The 20,937-nt window shown below is 53.1% G+C and overlaps 1 protein-coding gene across 1 annotated transcript; it reads right to left on the bottom strand.

Moving 5' to 3' along the window:
- Nucleotides 1-9,061: 9,061 nt before the first annotated feature.
- Nucleotides 9,062-10,546, bottom strand: LOC116193757 (uncharacterized protein C6orf132 homolog). Its single transcript, XM_031522505.1, has 2 exons — nt 9,788-10,546; nt 9,062-9,445 (listed from the first exon to the last, which is right to left on the bottom strand). The coding sequence occupies exons 1-2, from the start codon at nt 10,544-10,546 to the stop codon at nt 9,062-9,064; spliced, it is 1,143 nt and encodes a 380-aa protein (XP_031378365.1).
- Nucleotides 10,547-20,937: the final 10,391 nt, after the last annotated feature.

A 20,937-nucleotide genomic window follows, 5' to 3' on the forward strand; every position in this document is an offset into this window, starting at 1 on the left:
AAATATGTAGGCTAGGGAGTTTGAGGATTTTGGCTTAAGTTGGGTCGGGTGGTTACCGGAATACTAGGTGGTTTCCCGGCGGTTTCGGCCGATTTCGGCCTTGGCAAGAGGTCGCACGAGCTGTGGGAGTGGGCTGGAGTTAGAGAGGATCCTTGAGAGAGATTGGCTTGAGAGAGAGTGAGAGCGAAGAAGTGATTAAGCTTAATGATAGATGGGGCTTTATAGGTGTGACTAATGGCGCGATTAAGTGAGGCAAACGGTGATTAAGGTGTCCTTAGGGGGCTGCCGAAATTCAAAGGGGAATTAGGGAGGGGAAAGTGTCATGTAGAGTGTGGGGAAAGGAAGAGGAGTGATGGGTGTGATGGATGGATGGTGTGTGTGTAAGAGGAAGTGATGGGTGTAAGAGCAAAATTTGAATTTTGTGGAGGGGAGGGCTTGGAGCCGCCGGCCAAGGGTTGAGCAGAGGCTAATTGCGGCTGAGCCGTGGCTTGGGGTTGAGCCGTGGCTTGGGGTTGAGCCGCGGCTTGACGGCTTGGCTTGGCTGAGCTGTGGGTCCCATTTGATTAAGAGAAAAGCCGGAAAACGCTTAAAACTTGATCGAGCTCGCATCCGATCTCTGATGTCCAATTAATTGGTAGATTTGGGATGCTTGAATGACGAGGATTTGAATGAGCCTAATATCGCCATGCGTCGTATGAACGAACGTTCGGGCGACTCGGCGCCTCGAGAGTCGGTTTTGCTCTGTTTGGACGTTCGGAGCAGAGTTTAGTGTCCCCCGGTCCCTGATTGCTCTTTATGCGTCTTGACATCCGTTTCGGTGACCCTTACGCCCCGTGGGGAGCGTTGGCTCGTCTTCCCCGGCCGAAGACCGTTGGCCCGGTAAGACCTAGGGACTTTGACCGGGGTTTTCTCAGTGTTCCCTGGATGTCTCAAGGTGCTCGGGGATCGTAGTGAGGTGCTCAGAGATCGTTGTGATCTCTGTTTTCCGTGGAAGTGCCCCGAAGGCTGGCCGAGAGACGTTCGTGACCACTGGAACGTCCCTCGGGAAACCGAATCGAGTTCCGGAAGGTCATCTGAAGCTTGTTCCCCGACCCTGGTGGTCCCTGGGTGCCTGTAGGCCCGTTTTGGGGGGTCGTCTGCTTGTCAGTGGAGCGGGCCCCGGGAGTTCTGTTAGAAATGGCGTCCGTGAGAGATCGGGGTGTCCTGGCTCATGTGGCTTGCCCCGGAAATGCGTCCGAACGTGTCGTTGGTCACTTTGGCACTTAAAGGGATTTTTGGAGTCCCATATTGGGCACCTTTCGGTGCTTCGGTGACTCGATGATGAATAGTGCCACTGTGCCAGCCCCGTCGTTTTGGGGATTCCTTGTTCGTTCGTTCTTCTGATGGCTTTCCTCCGCTTTTCTCAGTGGCCTAGCTCTTTCTCCTATTGCTCATGACCCCGTGCCCGCCTATTTGCCTCTGATTGCCGGGTGATGAATAGTGCCCCGGGCTTCGGTCGGTAATCCTCGTGTGGGAATCCGGTGGGCTAAAATGGAGTGTTGATAGCTAGCCCCTCTTTGGTTGCATGCTCGGTTAGAGGATGTAGCCAAAGATCATGAGAGGCACCATTTTTGGTCCTGGCGACCGCTTCTGTCGTCATTCTCTGTAATAGTTTGTTCCCTCGTGTTGGATACTCAGGGGGGATGTGCAAAGGTGCCCGAACCTGTCATAGGGTAACCACCTGATTAAGAAGCGAACATTATGAAATGCAGGTGAGGGGTCTAAGCCCGCACGACAGCATGTGCAGGGCCAAGGCCCGTGAAAAGCAGTAAAGTTACTACGCCAAAGCCCGTGGAAAACGGTAAAGTGGACGCGAAGTCCGGAAAGCAATAAAGTTACTAGGCCGAAGCCCGTGGAAAGTAATAAAGTTACTAGGCCGAAGCCCGTGGAAAATGGTAAAGTTACTAGGCCGAAGCCCGTGGAAAACGGTAAAGTGGACGCGAAGTCCAGGGACGCGAAGTCGGGAAAGCAATAAAGTTACTAGGCCGAAGCCCGTGGAAAGCAGTAAAGTTACTAGGCCGAAGCCCGTGGAAAACGGTAAAGTGGACGCGAAGTCCGGAAAGCAATAAAGTTACTAGGCCGAAGCCCGTGGAAAGCAGTAAAGTTACTAGGCCGAAGCCCGTGGAAAACGGTAAAGTTACTAGGCCGAAGCCCGTGGAAAACGGTAAAGTGGACGCGAAGTCCATGGACGCGAAGTCCGGAAAGCAATAAAGTTACTAGGCCGAAGCCCGTGGAAAGCAGTAAAGTTATTAGGCCGAAGCCCGTGGAAAGCAGTAAAGTTACTAGGCCGAAGCCCGTGGAAAACAGTAAAGTTACTAGGCCGAAGCCCGTGGAAAACGGTAAAGTGGACGCGAAGTCCATGGACGCAAAGTCCGGAAAGCAATAAAGTTACTAGGCCGAAGCCCGTGGAAAGCAGTAAAGTTACTAAGCCGAAGCCCGTGGAAAACGGTAAAGTGGACGATGTGCAAGGGGGAGCAGAGGCGGGGATCCGCGTTAGGTCGAGCTTGTTATTTGTCGTTCCCTCGAGCTAGAGCCAAGAGGATTCTTTGTCATGCCCTCCATTTGGTTCGAAACCCCGATCTGTCGCGCAAGCCAATCGTGCATTCGTCAAGAAGGAGATGCCCCTTGGAATTCCCAATCACACCTGTGCATGGAGACAGGGAAACCTACAAAGGATGTCAGTTGCACTTAATCGACGAAACGAGGTATATGTAAGAGGAATCTATGTAAAGATGTGTCGGGAATTTGATATCGATGACCATTGCAGGGTGGACGTGCCCCTATCGGAGAATGGCTTTTTCTGAAACGGATAGCTCGTAGAATATGTGTGTAAAGGTAAAAGGAGGGATCTTATGGGATCCTCCAAGTCAAGGATACGTTGATTCGACCCCCATTTCGAAGCGAGTCTTGAGCCTGGAGAGCCGAAGAGAGTTTGCTTGCGTCGGAGAGTGCCGAACCACTACTCGGTGTAGCTTCACAGGGAAAGTGTCGCTTTTCTTTCGTGGTCGAGCCGACATTGTCCCCTAACTTTTGCCTAGGCCGCGGAATGCGCAACAGCCTAGCGGGGTTTTTTATTTGATTTTTCTCACATGAAAGCTCACCTTTTTCTACGATCCTCCATGTTTGGGTGGGACCGCACCCCTCGGGTCCTCTAACTTTTGCCTAGGCCGCCTCAAAGAGGTGTTCGACCTAGCGAGGAAGTGACTTGTGCTCTCCTTTTGCCGCGACCCCCCCTTTGCGGGATTTTAAGTCGTGCCACTCATTCCCTAGCTTTTTTCTAGGCCGCCTCGAAGAGGTTTTCGACCTAGCGGGAAAATTTATTTATTTTTTTCTCTCGAGAAAGCTTAGTATTGGGCAGATTGTGGGAATTGAAGCTCGTCCACGGAAATGGAAATGTCTTACAATGAAAGGGGCACGGAGCCCGGAGAATAAAGAATATACGAGTGCTCACGGATAATACTTCTTAATGGCGTCAGCGTTGACGGGAAGGGCGTTTTCAGTGCCGTCCATGTCGCTCAAGACGACTGCTCCACCGGAGAAAACCTCTTTGACGACGAAGGGGCCGTCGTATTTGTACGAGAACTTCCCTCAAGAGTCCGGCGTGACGTGTAGGACTTTCCTCAAAACGAGGTCACCAGAGTTGAAATCGCGGTGGCGGACTCTTGCGTTGAAGGCTCAAGCCATTCTTTGTTGATAGCACTGTCCGTGGCATAGCGCTTTCAGCCTCTTCTCATCAATGAAATTCAACTGTTCGTACCGCTGCTTTGCCCATTCTGCTTCTTCGAGTTCGGCCTCAGCAAGAATCCTCATGGAAGGGATTTCTACTTCGATTGGGAGGATGGCCTCCATGCCATAGACTAGCGAGTACGGGGTTGCCCCGGTTAAGGTCCGTATGGATGTACGGTACGCCAAAAGTGCATAGGGGAGCATCTCGTGCCAATCCTTGTAGTTCACCGTCATTTTTTCAATGATCTTTTTTATGTTCTTATTCGCCGCTTCCACCGCACCGTTCATTTGGGGACGGTACGGGGTGGAGTTGCGATGTCGGATTTTGAATTGTGCACAGAGCTCATCGATGACCTTGTTGTTCAGGTTCTTGGCGTTGTCTGTGATGATTGTCGCAGGGACCCCGTATCGGGCGATGACGTCGCGTTTGAGAAAACGGGCCACGGCTTTTGCGGCGACTGACGCAAGAGTAACGGCTTCAATCCACTTGGTGAAGTAGTCAATTGCCACCAAAATGAACATGTGCCCGTTAGACGCTTTGGGGTTGATCGGGCCAATCACATCCATCCCCCACATTGAAAAAGGCCATGGTGCCATCATAGGGCGCAGTTCGTTGGGCGGAGCTTTAATCTGATCGGCGTAAACCTGACATCGGTGACAATGCCTGACATGCTTCACACAATCAGTCTCCATGGTGGACCAATAATAGCCTAGGCGCATGATCTTCTTAGCAAGCATGAGACCGTTCATATGAGGTCCACAGTTTCCCCCGTGCACTTCCTCCATGAGATGTCGCGATTCGTGTTCGTCGATGCACCGGAGGAGTGTGGAGTCGAAGGAGCGGCGGTAGAGTATCTCGCCGCTCAAAAAGTAATGTATCGCGAGGCGTCTGAGAGTCTTCCGATCGCGGCGGTCGGCGAATGGGGGGTATTGGCCGGTTCGTAGAAGGTTTTTGATGTCTTCATACCACGGCTTTGCCTCGGATGCTTCGATTGAGTTGCAGTGTGCCGGTCCTTCGGCTATCTCAATCTCAAGGGGCTCGATAAGGTTTTCCTTCGTGATGCTTACCATGGAGGCGAGCGTTGCAAGCGCGTCCGCGAATTGATTTGTCATGCGCGGAGTATAGGTGAACAAGATGTCCTCAAAGTTCTCGGTTAACTTCTCGAGGTACTCGTGATATGGCACTAGCTTTGCGTCCTTTGTCTTCCATTGCCCCAATGTTTGGAAGATAGTGAGCGTAGAATCGCCGAATACTTCGAGCTCTTTTACCTGGAAATCAATCGCCGCTTGTAGGCCGAGAATACATGCCTCGTACTTGGCCACATCATTGGTGCACGGGAAGTCGATCTTTGCCGCTACCGAGTAATAGTGTCCGTCCGGGGATATCAGTACTGCGCCGATACCTGATCCCATGGAATTGACGGCGCCGTCAAAGTACATCTTCCACCCCGATTTCTCTCCCTCGTCGTCTACTTGGAGAATCCCTTCATCCGGGAAGTCGGGATTAATCGGTGTGTGGTCTTCAATTGGGAATTCTGCCAAATGATCCGCGATAGCTTGCCCCTTGACCGAAGTGCGGGACACGTACTCGATGTCATATTCCGTCAACTGACAACGCCATTTGGCGAGGTTCCGCGTGGAGGAGGGACTGTCGAGTAAATATTTCAAGGGGTCTGCCTTTGACAGCAAGCGGACCGTGTGATAAAGCGTGTATTGTCGGAGACTTTGCATGACCCATACCAATGCGCAGCACATCTTCTCGATTTCCGGGTAATTGGACTCTCCATCGGTGAACTTTTTGCTCAGGTAGTAGATCGCGCGCTCTGTGTGTGTGGACTCCTCCTCCTGTCCCAGCATGCATCCTAATGATTGGCGGCGCACCGTTAGGTAAAGTACGAGGGGACGGCCCGGTGTAGGCTGGACCAATACCGGCGGTTGGACCAAATACGCCTTGATGGTGTCAAAGGCCTTCTGACATTTTTCGTCCCATTCGATCGCCGCGTTCTTGCGGAGCAAGCGAAAGAGTGGTTGGCATTTGTCTGTCAGGTTTGCAATGAATCGTGCGATGTAATTCAATCGCCCTAGGAAGCCTCGTACTTCGCGGACCGAGGATGGCGGAGGAAGCTCCTTAATCGCCATGACTTTATCGGGATCTACCTCAATACCGCGCTCGCTGACCACGAATCCTAGTAGCTTTCCCGATCGAGTGCGAACATGCATTTTGCCAGATTAAGCCGAAGCTTGTACTCTTTTAAGCGGTCGAAAAGACGTTTCAGATTGATGAGGTGATCTTCTCCTTCTTTGGACTTGGCAATCATGTCGTCGACATAGGCCTCAACTTCTTTGTGCATCATGTCGTGGAACAATGTGACCATAGCCCTCTGATAAGTTGCCCCGGCATTCTTGAGGCCGAAAGGCATGACGCGGTAACAAAAGGTTCCCCACATGGTAGTGAACGTCGTTTTGATCTTGTCTTCCTTGGCCATTCGAATTTGGTTGTATCCGGAGAAGCCGTCCATGAAGGAAAACTGGGCGTGGCGCGCCGTGTTATCGACTAGTATGTCGATGTGGGGCAAGGGAAAGTTGTCTTTGGGGCTGGCCTTATTAAGGTCCCGATAGTCGACGCAGACTCGAACCCTTCCGTCTTTCTTCTCCACCGGCACAATGTTTGCCACCCATTCGGAATAGTTGCAGACCTCGAGAAAGCCCGCGTTGATCTGCTTGACAACCTCTTCCTTGATGCGGAGAAGGAGGCTTGCCCGTTGCTGTCGCAATTGCTGCCGTTTGGGCGGGAACTTCTCAGTGTCTAGTGGGAGGAAGTGCTTTACTATCGACGGGTCTAGACCCGGCATGTCGGCGTAGGACCAGGCAAAGACTTCTCGGTATCTTGTTAGGAAGTCGATCATTCGAGCTCGTTCTGTTGGGTCGAGACCCGTGCCAATCTTTAAGTTGCGGGGCTCGTCCTTGGTGCCTACGTTAATCTCTTCCGTTGGCTCGACAGAGGTGAGTTGGCGATCCTCGAGGCGGTGCAAACTCTCTTCTATCTCAGGCACTAGACTGTCTTCGTTGAGCCCTTCCCCGAAGTATATGGGTCCGGGCTCTCCGAGACATTCTTCGGATGGGTTCGAATCAACGCGTCGAAGATTTGGATTCGAGTGGAGCCTGGAGAATTGAAAGAATCGTCTTAGAAAAATTTAGAATGGTATGAACAAAAGAGTAAGAGAGAGTGGAATAGACAAGGATTCAAAAATGCATATAGGGAATTCATTGATGGTGCGGATCACGAAGCCATAACAGAGTTCCCTCTTCCGTCGTGTGGCCTACAGCTACGCCGACACGTGGGAAACATCTCATACATAGATAAATCTTACACATCAGCGATCACAGCCGAATAGCGCAGGACTGAGGTCCAGTTGCTAAGCTTCTCGTTTTCCTGCACCGGGCGGATGTGAACCCCTGAAAGAATCTCCTCGGTGACGGCATACACGGTTGGCAAAGCATCGGTCGTGTCGTCGAAGTCCGAGGAAGGGCCGTCAGAGGTGCTCCCGATGATGAGTGGAGGCCCGGGGAAGAAATGTGATAGCGGGGGGACTGGAATGCCCCTGTTGAGCCTACTATAGTGGGTGGCGAGGCGGTGGAGACGGTTGCTCCGGCGGGCCTCAATGATTTCATGGCAGGAGGGGCGAAAGCCAAGTCCCCTCCTATGCTTGTATTCCTCAACTTCAATGGGGCGGTTGATTCCTTGTCCACGCGCCCCAAGGCCGATGCCGGGAATGTAATTGTGGCGCAGAAGGACCTTCCCTATCATGCGGTCGGCGTGGGATGGCCCGATCTTTCCGTAATCCCGAATAACGGAGACGGTCTCGAAGGAGTGGAATGGCAGGTTTTCGTCGTCCCCGACGCTGATGTAAGGGACCGCCGTCTCCTTGTAGATGGCGTAATCCTCCTCCCCTTTGACCGTGATGATTTTCTCCTCGACAATGAATTTCACCTTCTGGTGTAGCGAGGACGGAATGGCGCTGGCCGAGTGGATCCAAGGCCTTCCAAGGAGTAGGCTGAAGGCGTTCGGGATATCCAACACTTGGAATGTGACGCTGAAGGAGCATGGGCCGATATCTATGAGGAGGTCGATCTCACCGTTTACCTCTCTCCTCGAACCATCGAAGGCTCGGACCGCTGTTTTGTTAGGACGGATGCGGTTGAGGTCCACATTCATCTGCTTCAAAGTGGTTACCGGGCATACGTTGAGTGCGGAACCGTTGTCGATCATGACTCGGCCGACGATATGGTTGTTGCACTTGCAAACGATGTGCAGTGCCCGGAAATGAGCGCATCCTTCAGGGGGGAGCTCATCGTCCGAAAACGAGATGGTATTGGAGAAGATAGAGTTGATGGTTTCCTCTATCCGGTCCGGGGGCGTCCTTTTGGGGACTTGCGCAGCCGTCAAGACCAGCATGAGGGCCTCCCTGTGGGGTTCCGAATTGAGTAGGAGGGCGAGCAACGAGATGTGAGCCGGAGATTTGGCCATCTGCTCTACTACCTTATACTCGCTCGCTTTGATGACTTTCATGAAGGCTTCGGCCTCCTCTTTTGTCACCTTCTTGGACGGAGTAGGCAGGGTCCTAGGCCTCATCTCCTCTTCAGTAGCGGGCGCCTTCCCTTTGTCGGTGGTCGCCGGGTTCTCGTATAGCCGTCCCGAGCGGGTTATGCCCATGACGCCGAATTGTTGCTCGAGGCTCTCGACACCTCCTTCATAGGTCCAGGGGACTTTGTCGTCCGAGTATGGTTCTCGGTCGGGGATATCTATGACGAGCGGGGCAGGAGGTGCGTCAATCCCGGTGAACCCGACTGCGGCTTCTGCGGGTATGTACTCGATCACGAAGGGGGAGGAACAACCTTGCTCGCCTTCGCCCTTACCTGATGTGCATATGGTGATCATGTTGATGGAGGGCCCCGGAGCCGGTCCATGGTCGGGGAGAGGATTGGCCTGTACGTTCGGAGGCCTTACAGCATTGAATACGAGCTCCTTCGCATCGATCATCTCCTGGATCCTCTCCCTCAATCTCCAACAAGTGTCCAGGGTGTGCCCTGGTGCCCCCCGATGGTATTCGCACTGCTTGCTTTGATCTTGGATGGTTGGATCGAAGCTTGGGCCGAGAGCTATTGTCCCGATCTTATCGCGAATTTGCCGATAGATGTGGGAAAGCGGAACCGGCAGGGCCGGGTATTGTCGGCGGGGTCGCGGTTGTGCTGCACCGCCCTGTTGACTTTGCGGGGGCGGGACTCGTTGTGTCGGCTAAGAAGTCCTAGGAACTGGAGGTTGGTATTGAGGGGCTTGGGACGGAGTAGGGGCATAATGGTGGACGACAGGCGAGGGCACCGTAGATGGGGGTAGAGGCGGTAGTGCGGAATAGTAGATTGGTTGGGTAGAGGCTTGAGGCCGATATTGAGGTGCCTGCGGGGCGTAGGAGGGGGCCGTGGGAGGCGCCGCCGTGTAGTTCATTGAATATTGCTGAGGGACCTGTTGGGCCATGTTGACGGTATTCACCGTAGCTTCCTTTCCCCTTCTCCCGCTTGAAGACGATGATGTCGCGGGGACCTTCTTCGACGACTCATCTCCTTTGCTGGTGGGGTCCTCCATCCTTCCGAGCTTGATGCCCAAATCCAACTTCTTCCCGGCCTCAATGAGGTCGGAAAATGACGGAGTGTGTGCCAATAGGTGCGAATAGTACACTCCTCTCAGTGTGGAGTGGAACAATTGGATCTGTTGCGCCTCGCTGATCGGGGGAATGTGCTTTGCGGCTTGGGCACGCCATTTGGCGGCATACTCTTCGAACTTTTGGCCCCTCGCCATCTCTTTGGTGCTTAACTCCAGGAGGGTGGGAGGTGCTTCCGCGCAATATCGGTATTGGTCGGTGAACTTCCGGGAGAGATCCTCCCACGTCAGGATGTCCTCAGCCTTCAGTGACATGAACCAGTCGAGGGCCGATCCCGACAGGCTATCTTGGAAGGAGTGGATGACAAACTCCTCGTATTCCCAATATTGCAGCATCTTCCCCCGATAGAGGCGGAGATGGTGGCGCGGATCCGTCGTGCCCTCATAAGTCTTGAATTCCGGGATCTTGAACTTCGGGGGCAGCCGCATAGCCGGGAATAGGCTGCAGTCGCCGTAGCGCGCGTCGAGACGAGCATCACCCGCTTGTAGGGCCCTTATCGTTTCTTCCATCCTTTTGAGCCTTCGTTCCTGTTCGGTGTCAGCCTCCAGGAAGAAATGCGTCGGCGAGGCGAACTGGGCTACATGAGTCGGCGTGCCCGGTTCGTGGAAGGTGGTGTCTATGGGGGGCGGCGCCTGGTAGGAGAGGCCGACGTGAGGATGTAGAGACGGATAGGAAGGGAGCTCTGCAGCTTGAAGATGAGTCGGGACAGGTGCACTGGGCGCCGAGAAAACCATCGGCGGAGGTATCGCGTAGGCCATGGTTGGGGCCGGTATGGAGACAGGCGGGGGCGCGGACAGGACGTGCTCCGAGGATAGGAAAGCCGCCGGTGGAAGAGGGACGGCCGTGGGGGCCGGCGGCGGCGGAAATGGGTTGGTGAAGGGGTGGACCGCGGACGTGTGCAGCGTTGGCGGTACGGGAATCTCAATGTTTCCTGGAGCTTGAGCTGGTGGAGCCTCCAGGGTTGGGTCGACTGTTGGCCCCGGTCCCAGCGGAGGCGTGGAGCTCGAAGAGGCTCGGTTAGGTCCTCTGAGTAGGGCAAGCAGCTCAGCCATGTTGGTGGCCATTTGGTTGACCGTGCCCTCGAGGGCCGCAATGCGGGCTTGGTCATTGGTGGTGGCGGAAATTGGTGAGGCCGGTGGCAGAGGTGTCCCCGAAGACACCGGGGGCGGGAGATATGTTGGAAGGGCGGCGGAATACGCCGGGAGTACGCCTGCAGGAGTGAGAGGCGGCGGAGCGTGCGTTTGCGGTGGTTGAGAGAGAGTCGGGACCGAAGGGTTGACTTCTTCCGAAACATCGACGTGATCCCCTTCCGCCATCCTGAGACGTTGACGAGTCGGGTAGCGGTGCGACGCCAGTTGTGATCACCTAGATTCCAAGAATGTGTAAGGGCAAACGTCGACATCTAAAACGATGAGTACGGAATAGGTAAAATGACAAGATGTATGAGATGCATGAGTTTTCCGAAATGTTAATGTCATTTCATTGATTAGCTTCGAATTCCATACTTTTACAAAATAGAACATACGACGGAAAAGAAAGGAACATAAACGTAAAGCCGGCATCCCTTTGCGCTCAGTGGCCACCTGAAAGCGGCGTCGGTCCGAGCGAGGGCAAAAATGAGTGCGTCCGCTAATCCTAGGGGTGGGCGAGGTTGCGCGCCCTTTTGTGCACTCGATCCAACTCCGCGCTCAAGCGGGCCATCTCCCGATCTAGGTGTGCGACCCGGGCGCGTGCTCGAGTCAGCTGTGTCTGAAGCTCCCGGTAGTCCGCGACCTGTGCACGGGAGTCAACAAGCTCGCAACGGAGCCTATCCCGTTCCTCCCTGATGACCCTTAGCTCCGCGTGCATGGCCGCTTGGATGGAACTCTAGGCTTCGGGGGCGAGGGTGGATGTAGCGCGGGGAGTCGGGGCGGCATGGGACGGTTGCGGCAATGCTAATCCCCGTGGGTAGAATTGAGCCACGTATGCTGAGGTGGCGGCGAAGACTCGCTCGTCGTCGGTGGGATGTTCGGGGAAGTACAGACGCTGTATGACGCAAGCGTCCCATTGGCGGCGAATCTCTCGGATCTGTAGGAATCTTGCAGGGGCCGTGGATGTGGAATCGGCCCACTGGATGCGGAAAGGTAGACGGTCCGCCTCGGCGGGAACGTCCTGCAGGCCGCCGAGCTGTCTGATTACCCGGCGGGGGAATATGAGTGTGCTCCCCAAATGGCTGAGAAGGGGGACTCCCACAATTCCAGGACATCCCGTGATCATGGGGCCGCCGAGGTTCCATCGAGCGACCCATAGGAAGCGCGCGAGCGTCAACTCACGCCAAAAATGCCTCCATTCCGAGAAACTATGCTCGGGAGGCGGGATAGCTGGTACCAAGCGCTCGATCAGCGAACGCTCATCGGCAATGTAGGAGAACGGATGTGATGAACAAAAGGGGCGGATATGAGCGAGAAGCCAAATATGGAGTAAGTGCGGGGATCCCCTCATCCTGCCGCGCCGAACCTCCCTAACATAGTCAAGAGACCGGACGGTCTCGGCCAACAAAGCCTCTACGTAACTATGGCCTCCTATCGCTTGGAGGACGACTTGGGCTATAGCCCCGTCAATGAGGTTCGGCGAGTACGGAAATAGGAGAGTGCCAAAGACCAAGAGTAGGAATCCATGGCAGGCATCGCGCTGATAGGAAGCCGTTGTAGGTGTCATTGCGCGGAGGAGCGTCCAATCGGAGAGCCATGCGACCCGGATGCCTTGGTCCCACCTCTCGTTAAGCTCCTCGTGGATGTCTTGAGCAGGTATGTGGAGGAGAGTGGAGAGCTGACCCTGGACGGTTGTGAACGGATTAGGCACGATGATGCCGTGGATCGTGGACGTAGGCCTTTGGATGAGTGCCGTGTACTCCTCGATCGTGGGGGCTAACTCCGTCCCCTGGAAATTGAATACCGCGTGCTCGGGATCCCAAAGTTCGGCGGCGGTCCTCAAGAAGATCCAGTCCACTGGGGTCTCAGTGAGCATAACCACGTCTCCGATGATGCCCCGGATGAATGCGTGGTCCACCGGTCGGAGAGTCCTCCAGATGCGCATGATGTCTTGCCTTGGTGGCGTGATTGCTTCGAGCCTGAGACCGGGAGCCGGGCGGTCCATCCTTACCTAGATGGAGGAGATGTCGGCTTAACGTTTTTAGAATCAAATCAATGCAATGTCCTAAGTTTTTTTCGAAAAGATGTATGCAGTGCGGAAGGATAAACTATAGTGGTGTTCTTTACAGTATACATCGCTCTTTCTTACAAAAACAACAAGATGCCTGTCCTAAGAAAAAACTACGGGCCGACTCAAGGACTCGACTTTTGGGTCGGTTGACGGCATGGAGGTAAAAAATTGGTCCAGCATGACGGTCCCTGTGTATGCATGGTTTTTGGTGCTACTGAGAGAACCGCTAACTAGGGATGGGGGCTCCCGACTCAAGGGTGTGAATTCCTTGAAATCGAGCGAGGATCTTTGGGGGCCGGTTCGGTGGCATAGCCCACTCGATCCGTTCCCTTACTCGGAACCTCTGACTAACCTAGCTTCCTATATTGGTGCCCGTGGGATGTCGGACAAGGCACCTAAGAAATTAGTATGATGAGCAATGCATGTGCGGGAAATAAGAGTGCGTAAAATAGATAAGCGGGAACGAGCCCGAACCCTCTAAGTAATTCCCCAGTGGAGTCGCTAAGCTGTGCGCACCCGAATTTAATCTCGTCGGGGCTCGCATGCCCGCGCCTAAGCATACGCGGCTTAGGAGTGTCCACCTTCCCGGGGACGCGCGACGGACGCACGTGAGAAGGAGTCGCCACTCGCCATTTTACGGCCCGAAGGTCGAGGGCCGGCAAGTTACCCGGGTCTAGGGGTGCGGGGTACAACTAAATGCTAAGGCAATGGTCATACGGAACCGAAAATTTCGAATTCGGGGGTTCTATTACGTGCGGGCCTATATCCCGCACGCCCTTTCGGTACTCTAGCTTGCTAGGCTTGCCATTTTGTTTATTTACCGCGTGATTTAGAGTTGCGCTCGACTCGCCCGTTTTGACACCGTAAATTCGATGAATTGATCAAGTTGGGCCAAGAGTCCGAAAGATGAGTAGGCTTGTGCATCGAGGAGTCAGTTCACTATTTTAACGTTACAGTTCATCGAACCGTGATGGTCGATTCCCTGCGTGAACCGAAACCACGAGTATCCAAGCTTACTCACCCTTTGGTGGCGATAGACCAACTTAACCGATCCAGCACTCGGACCTCTCGCTCACCGATCGGGGATCCTTACAAGGAGATGAATGAACATACAAATAGAATCCTCACAATGTTCTCTCGAACAATTACAAAGTATAACCGAATAAGTAAATGGATCCCGATCGGTTTGCATTGGGCCACTATTCCGCTCCGGCTCAATGTGTATTTTGAATAACCGATAAGTGAATTAAGGCAACGCGGGCTCCAGGAGCCGGGGGTCGGGTTCGATCGATCCGACGGTTTGCGGGAAAATCGGTTGATTCCCACTGTAACCGTTGGGCCGATCGAGCTCCCGGGTGATATCTAGATCCGTTTCACACGCCCAATCCAAATTGCCTTCCACATAGGCCGTGTTCGGAGTGTAACGGTGAATCGAGGCTAGATCCCATTCCGCACTCGGGTTGCACGCGCTCGGTGAATTAGGAGGCGTTGGACCTCGTGTTCGGTGGTTTGGGGCATTGGACCCCGTGTAATACGTAACCTATGGGCTCGGGCCCGAATCGCGACAAATCAGCAAAAGCAAGAATAAAACAGAAGAAAACTGATAAAACTGATGAAATACAGACAACAACTGATAAGTATCGGTAAATACAGACAAGTTGTGTATTAGGCCGAATGTATGTGATTTAATCAGTTGTTAGCCGGGGTTGATTAGCAAACAATGTGTCTAGCCTAAGCAAACATAGATGGTGGACTAGAATATGGTTATGAGCCGATTACATGGGTGGATTTGTTTTAGAGCTCTTATTCGGTTAAGCGTCACTGCAGTTTCACCGAATTAACCAAACTTATGTTTTGACTCTAGATTGGAATCTAATATTCCGCCTATCCATTATCTAATGTTTGTTTAGGTCGAGTACATGATTAACCCGGTTCTTCGTGTTTTGTAACTGAAATAAAAAGTCCACCACCGAATCTACAATAAGAAGATAGAAACACCGAAAGTGAACGGAATGGGCCGTGCAAATGAGACTCGCACTCGAACGGGTCGCTCTTTTCGTTCATAGACCGAGGTGTTTCCAACTTCCTAACGCCTAGGGTATTGGTGAATCGCGGAATGACGATTGTGCCCTTGGACGATAAGATTGCAATGTTCGGATATAAATTGGAGATCGCGTCACACGAGGGTGTCTAAGAAGGACTCGCGCGCCTTGACTCGAGCCGCCTCAAATCGGGCCCGGACTCGAGTCATAGCATGTGAGTACTCGTTAGACATCAATTCTATTCGTGTTACGTGTCTCGGTATTTTGAAATTGTAAGCTTTTAATGAAAAAGGGCATTCTCGCCGTTCCGTAAATCATCAATGCGTTCGTGAATTAATCCGTCAATTTGCCCAATTGTTTAACCCAAGTGATTTAATTAGCCGAGTGGTACGTTCCCTTTGCCCGTTTGTGAGATTCTTCGATACTTATTACACCATGTTACGATTACGATCTTGACGGTTGACATCCAGATATAACATGTCTAATAACTAATGAACGTGTAGACAACGATTAAAAGGAAGTATAATTACGAACAATTCCAAGGATTGATTTCGGAATGAAAGAGAGACTAACCGAGACTCCGAGGAGGTCACGGATAACTCGGCCACCCTTTTAAGGGTGAATGGCCGGATACTCCTTGACCCGATTCGAGTTTCGGTGGGTCTTTCACGGCGTTCCTAATCACCCCTTGCATGCAACAAACAACATGCGCACGAGGATAACATGTCTTTTATTAGATTGACGTCAACGCAACACCGATTCACACAAATAAACACACGAGACATTCAAAAACGTCGTATTCATGAAATCAACAAACAATCTTAGCTAATTTCACGATGGGATTTGGAGCAATGCGCGGGAATCATGCGGCCTCGAGGAAAGGAGAGCCCAAAGGATTCGGACATACCAAGGAGCCTCACGGCCCCTATTGTAAAGGGGATGGTCGTGGGTTCCTTGGCCTGGCCGAACCCTTCTAAAGCTCCCCTTCCTAGATCCCGTATCAATCCCTCCGTTTAATCACGTCTTAGCCATGGTCATAATCGCATGAAATCACACAAAACACACACGAACGACGTGTTTAAACGGAAACAACGATACGACATCGATTCAACTAATAACGAAATGGATAAAAACACGGGAATCGGCCCGTCTCGAGTTGGAAGAAAACTTCCCGGACTCGTGTGGTCCAAGGAAGCTCTCGGCCCTATTCATCCAAGGGAGGCCGTGAGCTTCCATGGCTCACACGGGTCGGGAGGGTTTCTCCGGCCCCGATCCGGGTCTTTTCCCGTCATGCCATCATGCTATATGTGATTAATCGGTAAAAAAGACGTGGGAATCAACTCTCTCCGGGAGAAGAGAGACCACCCTAGCCCTGGGCAAGCCAAGGGAGCTCACGGGTCTCTCCCTAGAGACTAGGCCGTGAGTCCCGTGGTTCAACCGTGGCCAAGGGGACCTCTCCCGTCCGGATCCGAGCTACTTCCCACCGTGGCACGCAAGCTCACGCACCATATGGACACGGCCTGATCATACAAATAGATATAATGGACGCACGTTGCATGGGAATGCATGGGAGACATAGATCCGAAAGAAAAACGTAAGCTTTCATGCACCCCGGGCCTTTAAGCCGCGTAAACACTTCATGCAAGCAAGGATTGAGGATTCTAGCTTCTCTAAGTTGTAAAGAGACGTTACCTAGCCTCGATGCACGAGGAAAAGAGTCGGGGAAGCGGCCTTGAGAGTCGCAAGACTCGGTTTGGAGCTACGGGTGGAGTGACCCGAGAGGGGTACAGCCGCGGCAGTTTCGGGAGAACGGGTCGGCACGCTTGCTCCGGCCACGGCACGGTGCAAGGTCGGGCTCGTTGGACTCCTAAGGGGAAGATCTAGGCGACCATGGGCAGACCCGAACGTGCCAAGGCCTGAACAAACTCGAAAATGTGAGAGAAAATTTGGTAAAAGTGTGAGAAACCCGGTAAGAGAGAAACGGATGAACGACGGTTATGCACGGTTGATCGGCCCTCGGACCGTGACAACCTCTTCACGGGAGAGGGTGAGGGTTGTAAGAAACCCTTGGAACGTGATGGCACGACTCGCCGAAGTCGTGGGAGGAAATGGCATGTGGATGAGGTCCGGTGCACACGACTAGGGGGTCCCGGGACCCGACTCTCCTCACGGCTGGAACGTGATGTAGGAAGCTTCAAATCGAAAATCTAAGCCCGGAAATGGACTTAGGGGATGGAAAATATGTAGGCTAGGGAGTTTGAGGATTTTGGCTTAAGTCGGGTCGGGTGGTTACCGGAATACCGGGTGGTTTCCCAGCGGTTTCGGCCGGTTTCAGCCTTGGCAAGAGGTCGCACGAGCTGTGGGAGTGGGCTAGAGTTAGAGAGGATCCTTGAGAGAGATTGGCTTGAGAGAGAGTGAGAGGGAAGAAGTGATTAAGCTTAATGATAGATGGGGCTTTATAGGTGTGACTAATGGCGCGATTAAGTGAGGCAAACGGTGATTAAGGTGTCCTTAGGGGGCTGCCGAAATTCAAAGGGGAATTAGGGAGGGGAAAGTGTCATGTAGTGTGTGGGGAAAGGAAGAGGAGTGATGGGTGTGATGGATGGATGGTGTGTGTGTAAGAGGAAGTGATGGGTGTAAGAGCAAAATTTGAATTTTGTGGAGGGGAGAGCTTGGAGCCGCCGGCCAATGGTTGAGCCGAGGCTAATTGCGGCTGAGCCGCGGCTTGAAGGGTTGAGCCGTGGCTTGGGGTTGAGCCGCGGCTTGACGGCTTGGCTTGGCTGTGCTGTGAGTCCCATTCGATTGAGAGAAAAGCCGGAAAACGCTTAAAACTTGATCGAGCTCGCATCCGATCTCCGATGTCCAATTAATTGGTAGATTTGGGATGCTTGAATGATGAGGATTTGAATGAGCCTAATATCGCCATGCGTCGTATGAACGAACGTTCGGGCGACTCGGCGCCTCGAGAGTCGGTTTTGCCCTGTTTGGACGTTCGAAGCGGAGTTTAGTGTCCCCCGGTCCCTGATTGCTCTTTGTGCGTCTTGACATCCGTTTCGGTGACCCTTACGCCCCGTGGGGAGTGTTGGCTCGTCTTCCCCGGCCGAAGACCGTTGGCCCGGGAAGACCTAGGGACTTTAACCGGGGTTTTCTCAGTGTTCCCTGGATGTCTCAAGGTGCTCGGGGATCGTAGTGAAGTGCTCGGAGATCGTTGTGATCTCTGTTTTCCGTGGAAGTGCCCCGAAGGCTCGCCGTGAGACGTTCGTGACCACTGAAACGTCCCTCGGGAAACCGAGTCAAGTTCCGGAAGGTCATCTGAAGCTTGTTCCCCGACCCTGGTGTCCCTGGGTGCCTGTAGGCCCGTTTTGGGGGGCCGTCTGCTTGTCAGTGGAGCGGGCCCCGGGAGTTCTGTAATAAAAGGCGTCCGTGAGAGATCGGGGTGTCCTGGCTCATGTGGCTTGCCCCGAAAATGCGTCCGGACATGTCGTTGGTCACTTTGGCACTGAGAGGGATTTTTGGAGTCCTATATTGGGCACCTTTCGGTGCTTCGGTGACTCGATGATGAATAGTGCCACAGTGCCAGCCCCGTCGTTTTGGGGATTCCTTGTTCGTTCGTTCTTCTGATGGCTTTCCTCTCCTTTTCTCAGTGGCCTAGCTCTTTCTCCTATTGCTCATGACCCCGTGCCCGCCTATTTGCCTCTGATTGCCAGGTGATGAATAGTGCCCTGGGTTTCGGTCGGGAATTCTCGTGTGGGAAGCCGGTGGGCCAAAATGGGGTGCTGACACCGGTGACTACTTTGAAGCAGATGAACGTAGATCTCAACCACGTCCGCCCGAGTAAGACGGCGGTCCGAGCCTTCGACGGCTCGCGTAGGGAGGTGAACGGGGAAATCGACCTCCTCATAGATGTCGGCCCGTGCTCTTTCAGCGTCACATTCCAAGTGCTGGATATCCCGAATGCCTTCAGCCTACTACTTGGAAGGCCTTGGATCCACTCGGCCTGCGCCATTCCCTCCTCTCTACATCAGAAGCTGAAATTCATCGTCGAAGAGAGGATTATCACGGTCAAAGGGGAGGAAGATTACGCCATCTATAAAGAGACGACGGTCCCTTACATCAGCGTTGGAAACGACGAAAATCTGCCCTTCCACTCCTTCGAGACCATCTCCGTCATTCGAGATTACAGAGAGGTCGGACCATCCAGCGCCGACCGCATGATAGGGAAAGTTATCTTGCGCCACAACTACATCCCCGACACCGGCCTTGGGGCACACGGGCAAGGGATCAACCGCCCCATTGAAGTTGAAGAGTATAAGCATAGGAGGGGACTCGGCTTTCGCCCCTCCTGCCATGAAATCATTGAAGCCCGCAAGGGCAACCACCTCTACCACCTCGCCATGCACTATGGGAGGCTCAACAGGGGCATGCAAGTTCCCCCGCTGTCTCACTCCTTTCCCCGACCTCCACTGATCATCGGGAGCACCCTTGACGGCCCTTCCTTGGGCTTCGATGACACGCCTGACGCTTTGCCAACCGTGTATGCCGTCACCGAGGAGATTCCTTCAGGGGTTCACATCCGCCCGGTGCAGGAAAATGAGGAGCTTAACAACTGGACCTCAGTCCCGCGCTATTCGGCTGTGATCGCCAATGTGTAAGATTTATCTATGTAGAAGATGTTTCCCGCGTGTTGGCGTTGCCATAGGCCGGACGACGGAAGAGGGATCCCTGTTATGGTTTCACGATTCATACCATCAATGAAATCCCTACATGCATTTTTTGAATTCCTACGTGTTTTATCCTCCTTCCCTACTCTCTCATTCATAGCGTTCCAAATTTTCTAAAACAATCCTTTCAATTTTCCAGGCTCCACTCGAATCAAAATCATCGACACGTCGATTCGAACCCATCCGAAGAGTGTCTCGGAGAGCCCGGACCCATATACTTCGGGGAAGGGCTTGACGAAGACAGTTAAGTGCCCGAAATAGAAAAGAGTTTGCGCTGCCTCGAGGATCGCCAGCTCACCTCACTCGAGCCAACGGAAGAGATTAATGTGGGCACCGAAAACGAGCCCCGTACCTTAAAGATTGGCATGGGCCTCGACCCAACGCAACGAGCCCGAATGATCGATTTCCTGACAAGGTACCAAGAAGTTTTCGCCTGGTCCTACGCCGACATGCCGGGTTTAGATCCATCGATAGTCAAGCACTTCCTCCCACTTGACACGGAAAAGTTCCCACCCAAGCGACAGCAGTTACGACGGCAACGAGCGGGCTTCCTCCTCCGCATCAAAGAGGAGGTTGTCAAGCAGATCAACGCGGGCTTCCTCAAAGTCTGTAACTATTCTGAATGGGTGGCAACTATTGTGCCGGTAGAGAAGAAAGATGGAAGGGTCCGAGTTTGCGTCGACTATAGAGACCTCAACAAAGCCAATCCCAAAGACAACTTTCCATTACCTCACATTGACGTTTTGGTCGACAACACCGCGCGCCATACTCAATTCTCCTTTGTGGACGGCTTCTCCGGATATAACCAAATCCGGATGGCCGAGGAAGACAAGATCAAGACGACATTCACGACAATGTGGGGAACCTTCTGTTATCGAGTCATGCCTTTCGGCCTCAAGAACGCCGGGGCAACCTATCAGAGGGCCATGGTCACATTGTTCCACGACATGATGCACAAGGAAATAGAGGTCTACGTCGATGACATGATCGCCAAGTCAAGAGAAGGGGAAGATCACCTTGTCAACTTAGAGCGCCTTTTCGATCGCCTAAAAAAATATAGGCTTCGGCTCAATCCGACGAAGTGCACATTCGGCGCCGAGTCGGGGAAGTTGTTGGGGTTTGTGGTCAGTTAACGCGGCATCGAAGTTGATCCGGATAAAGTCAAAGCCATCAGAGAGCTCCCTCCACCATCGTCGGTCCGTGAAGTACGAGGTTTCTTAGGTTATTGAACTACATCGCAAACCTGAAGACAAATGCCAACCACTCTTTCGCTTGCTCCACAAGAACGCAGCGATCGAATGGAACGAAGAATGTCAGAAAGCCTTCGACACCATCAAGGCATATCTAGTTCAACCGCCTGTAATGGTTCCGCCTACACCAGGCCGCCCCCTCGTACTTTACCTAACGGTACGCTGACAATCATTGGGGTGCATGTTAGGGCAGGAGGAGGAATCCACACACACGGAGCACGCAATACACTCTTTATCACAA

The sequence above is a fragment of the Punica granatum genome, chromosome 2, assembly GCF_007655135.1.
Source record: "Punica granatum isolate Tunisia-2019 chromosome 2, ASM765513v2, whole genome shotgun sequence".
NCBI classification, from domain to species: Eukaryota; Viridiplantae; Streptophyta; class Magnoliopsida; order Myrtales; family Lythraceae; genus Punica; species Punica granatum.

Excerpts from the sequence above, each read along its gene's own strand:
- LOC116193757 (XM_031522505.1), bottom strand. The coding sequence starts at position 10,546 with ATGGCCACCAACATGGCTGAGCTGCTTGCCCTACTCAGAGGACCTAAC. Across the intron at positions 9,446-9,787 it reads ATTGGGAATACGAGGAGTTT|GCCGGGAAGAAGTTGGATTT; the intron begins GTCATCCACTCC and ends GACCTCATTGAG.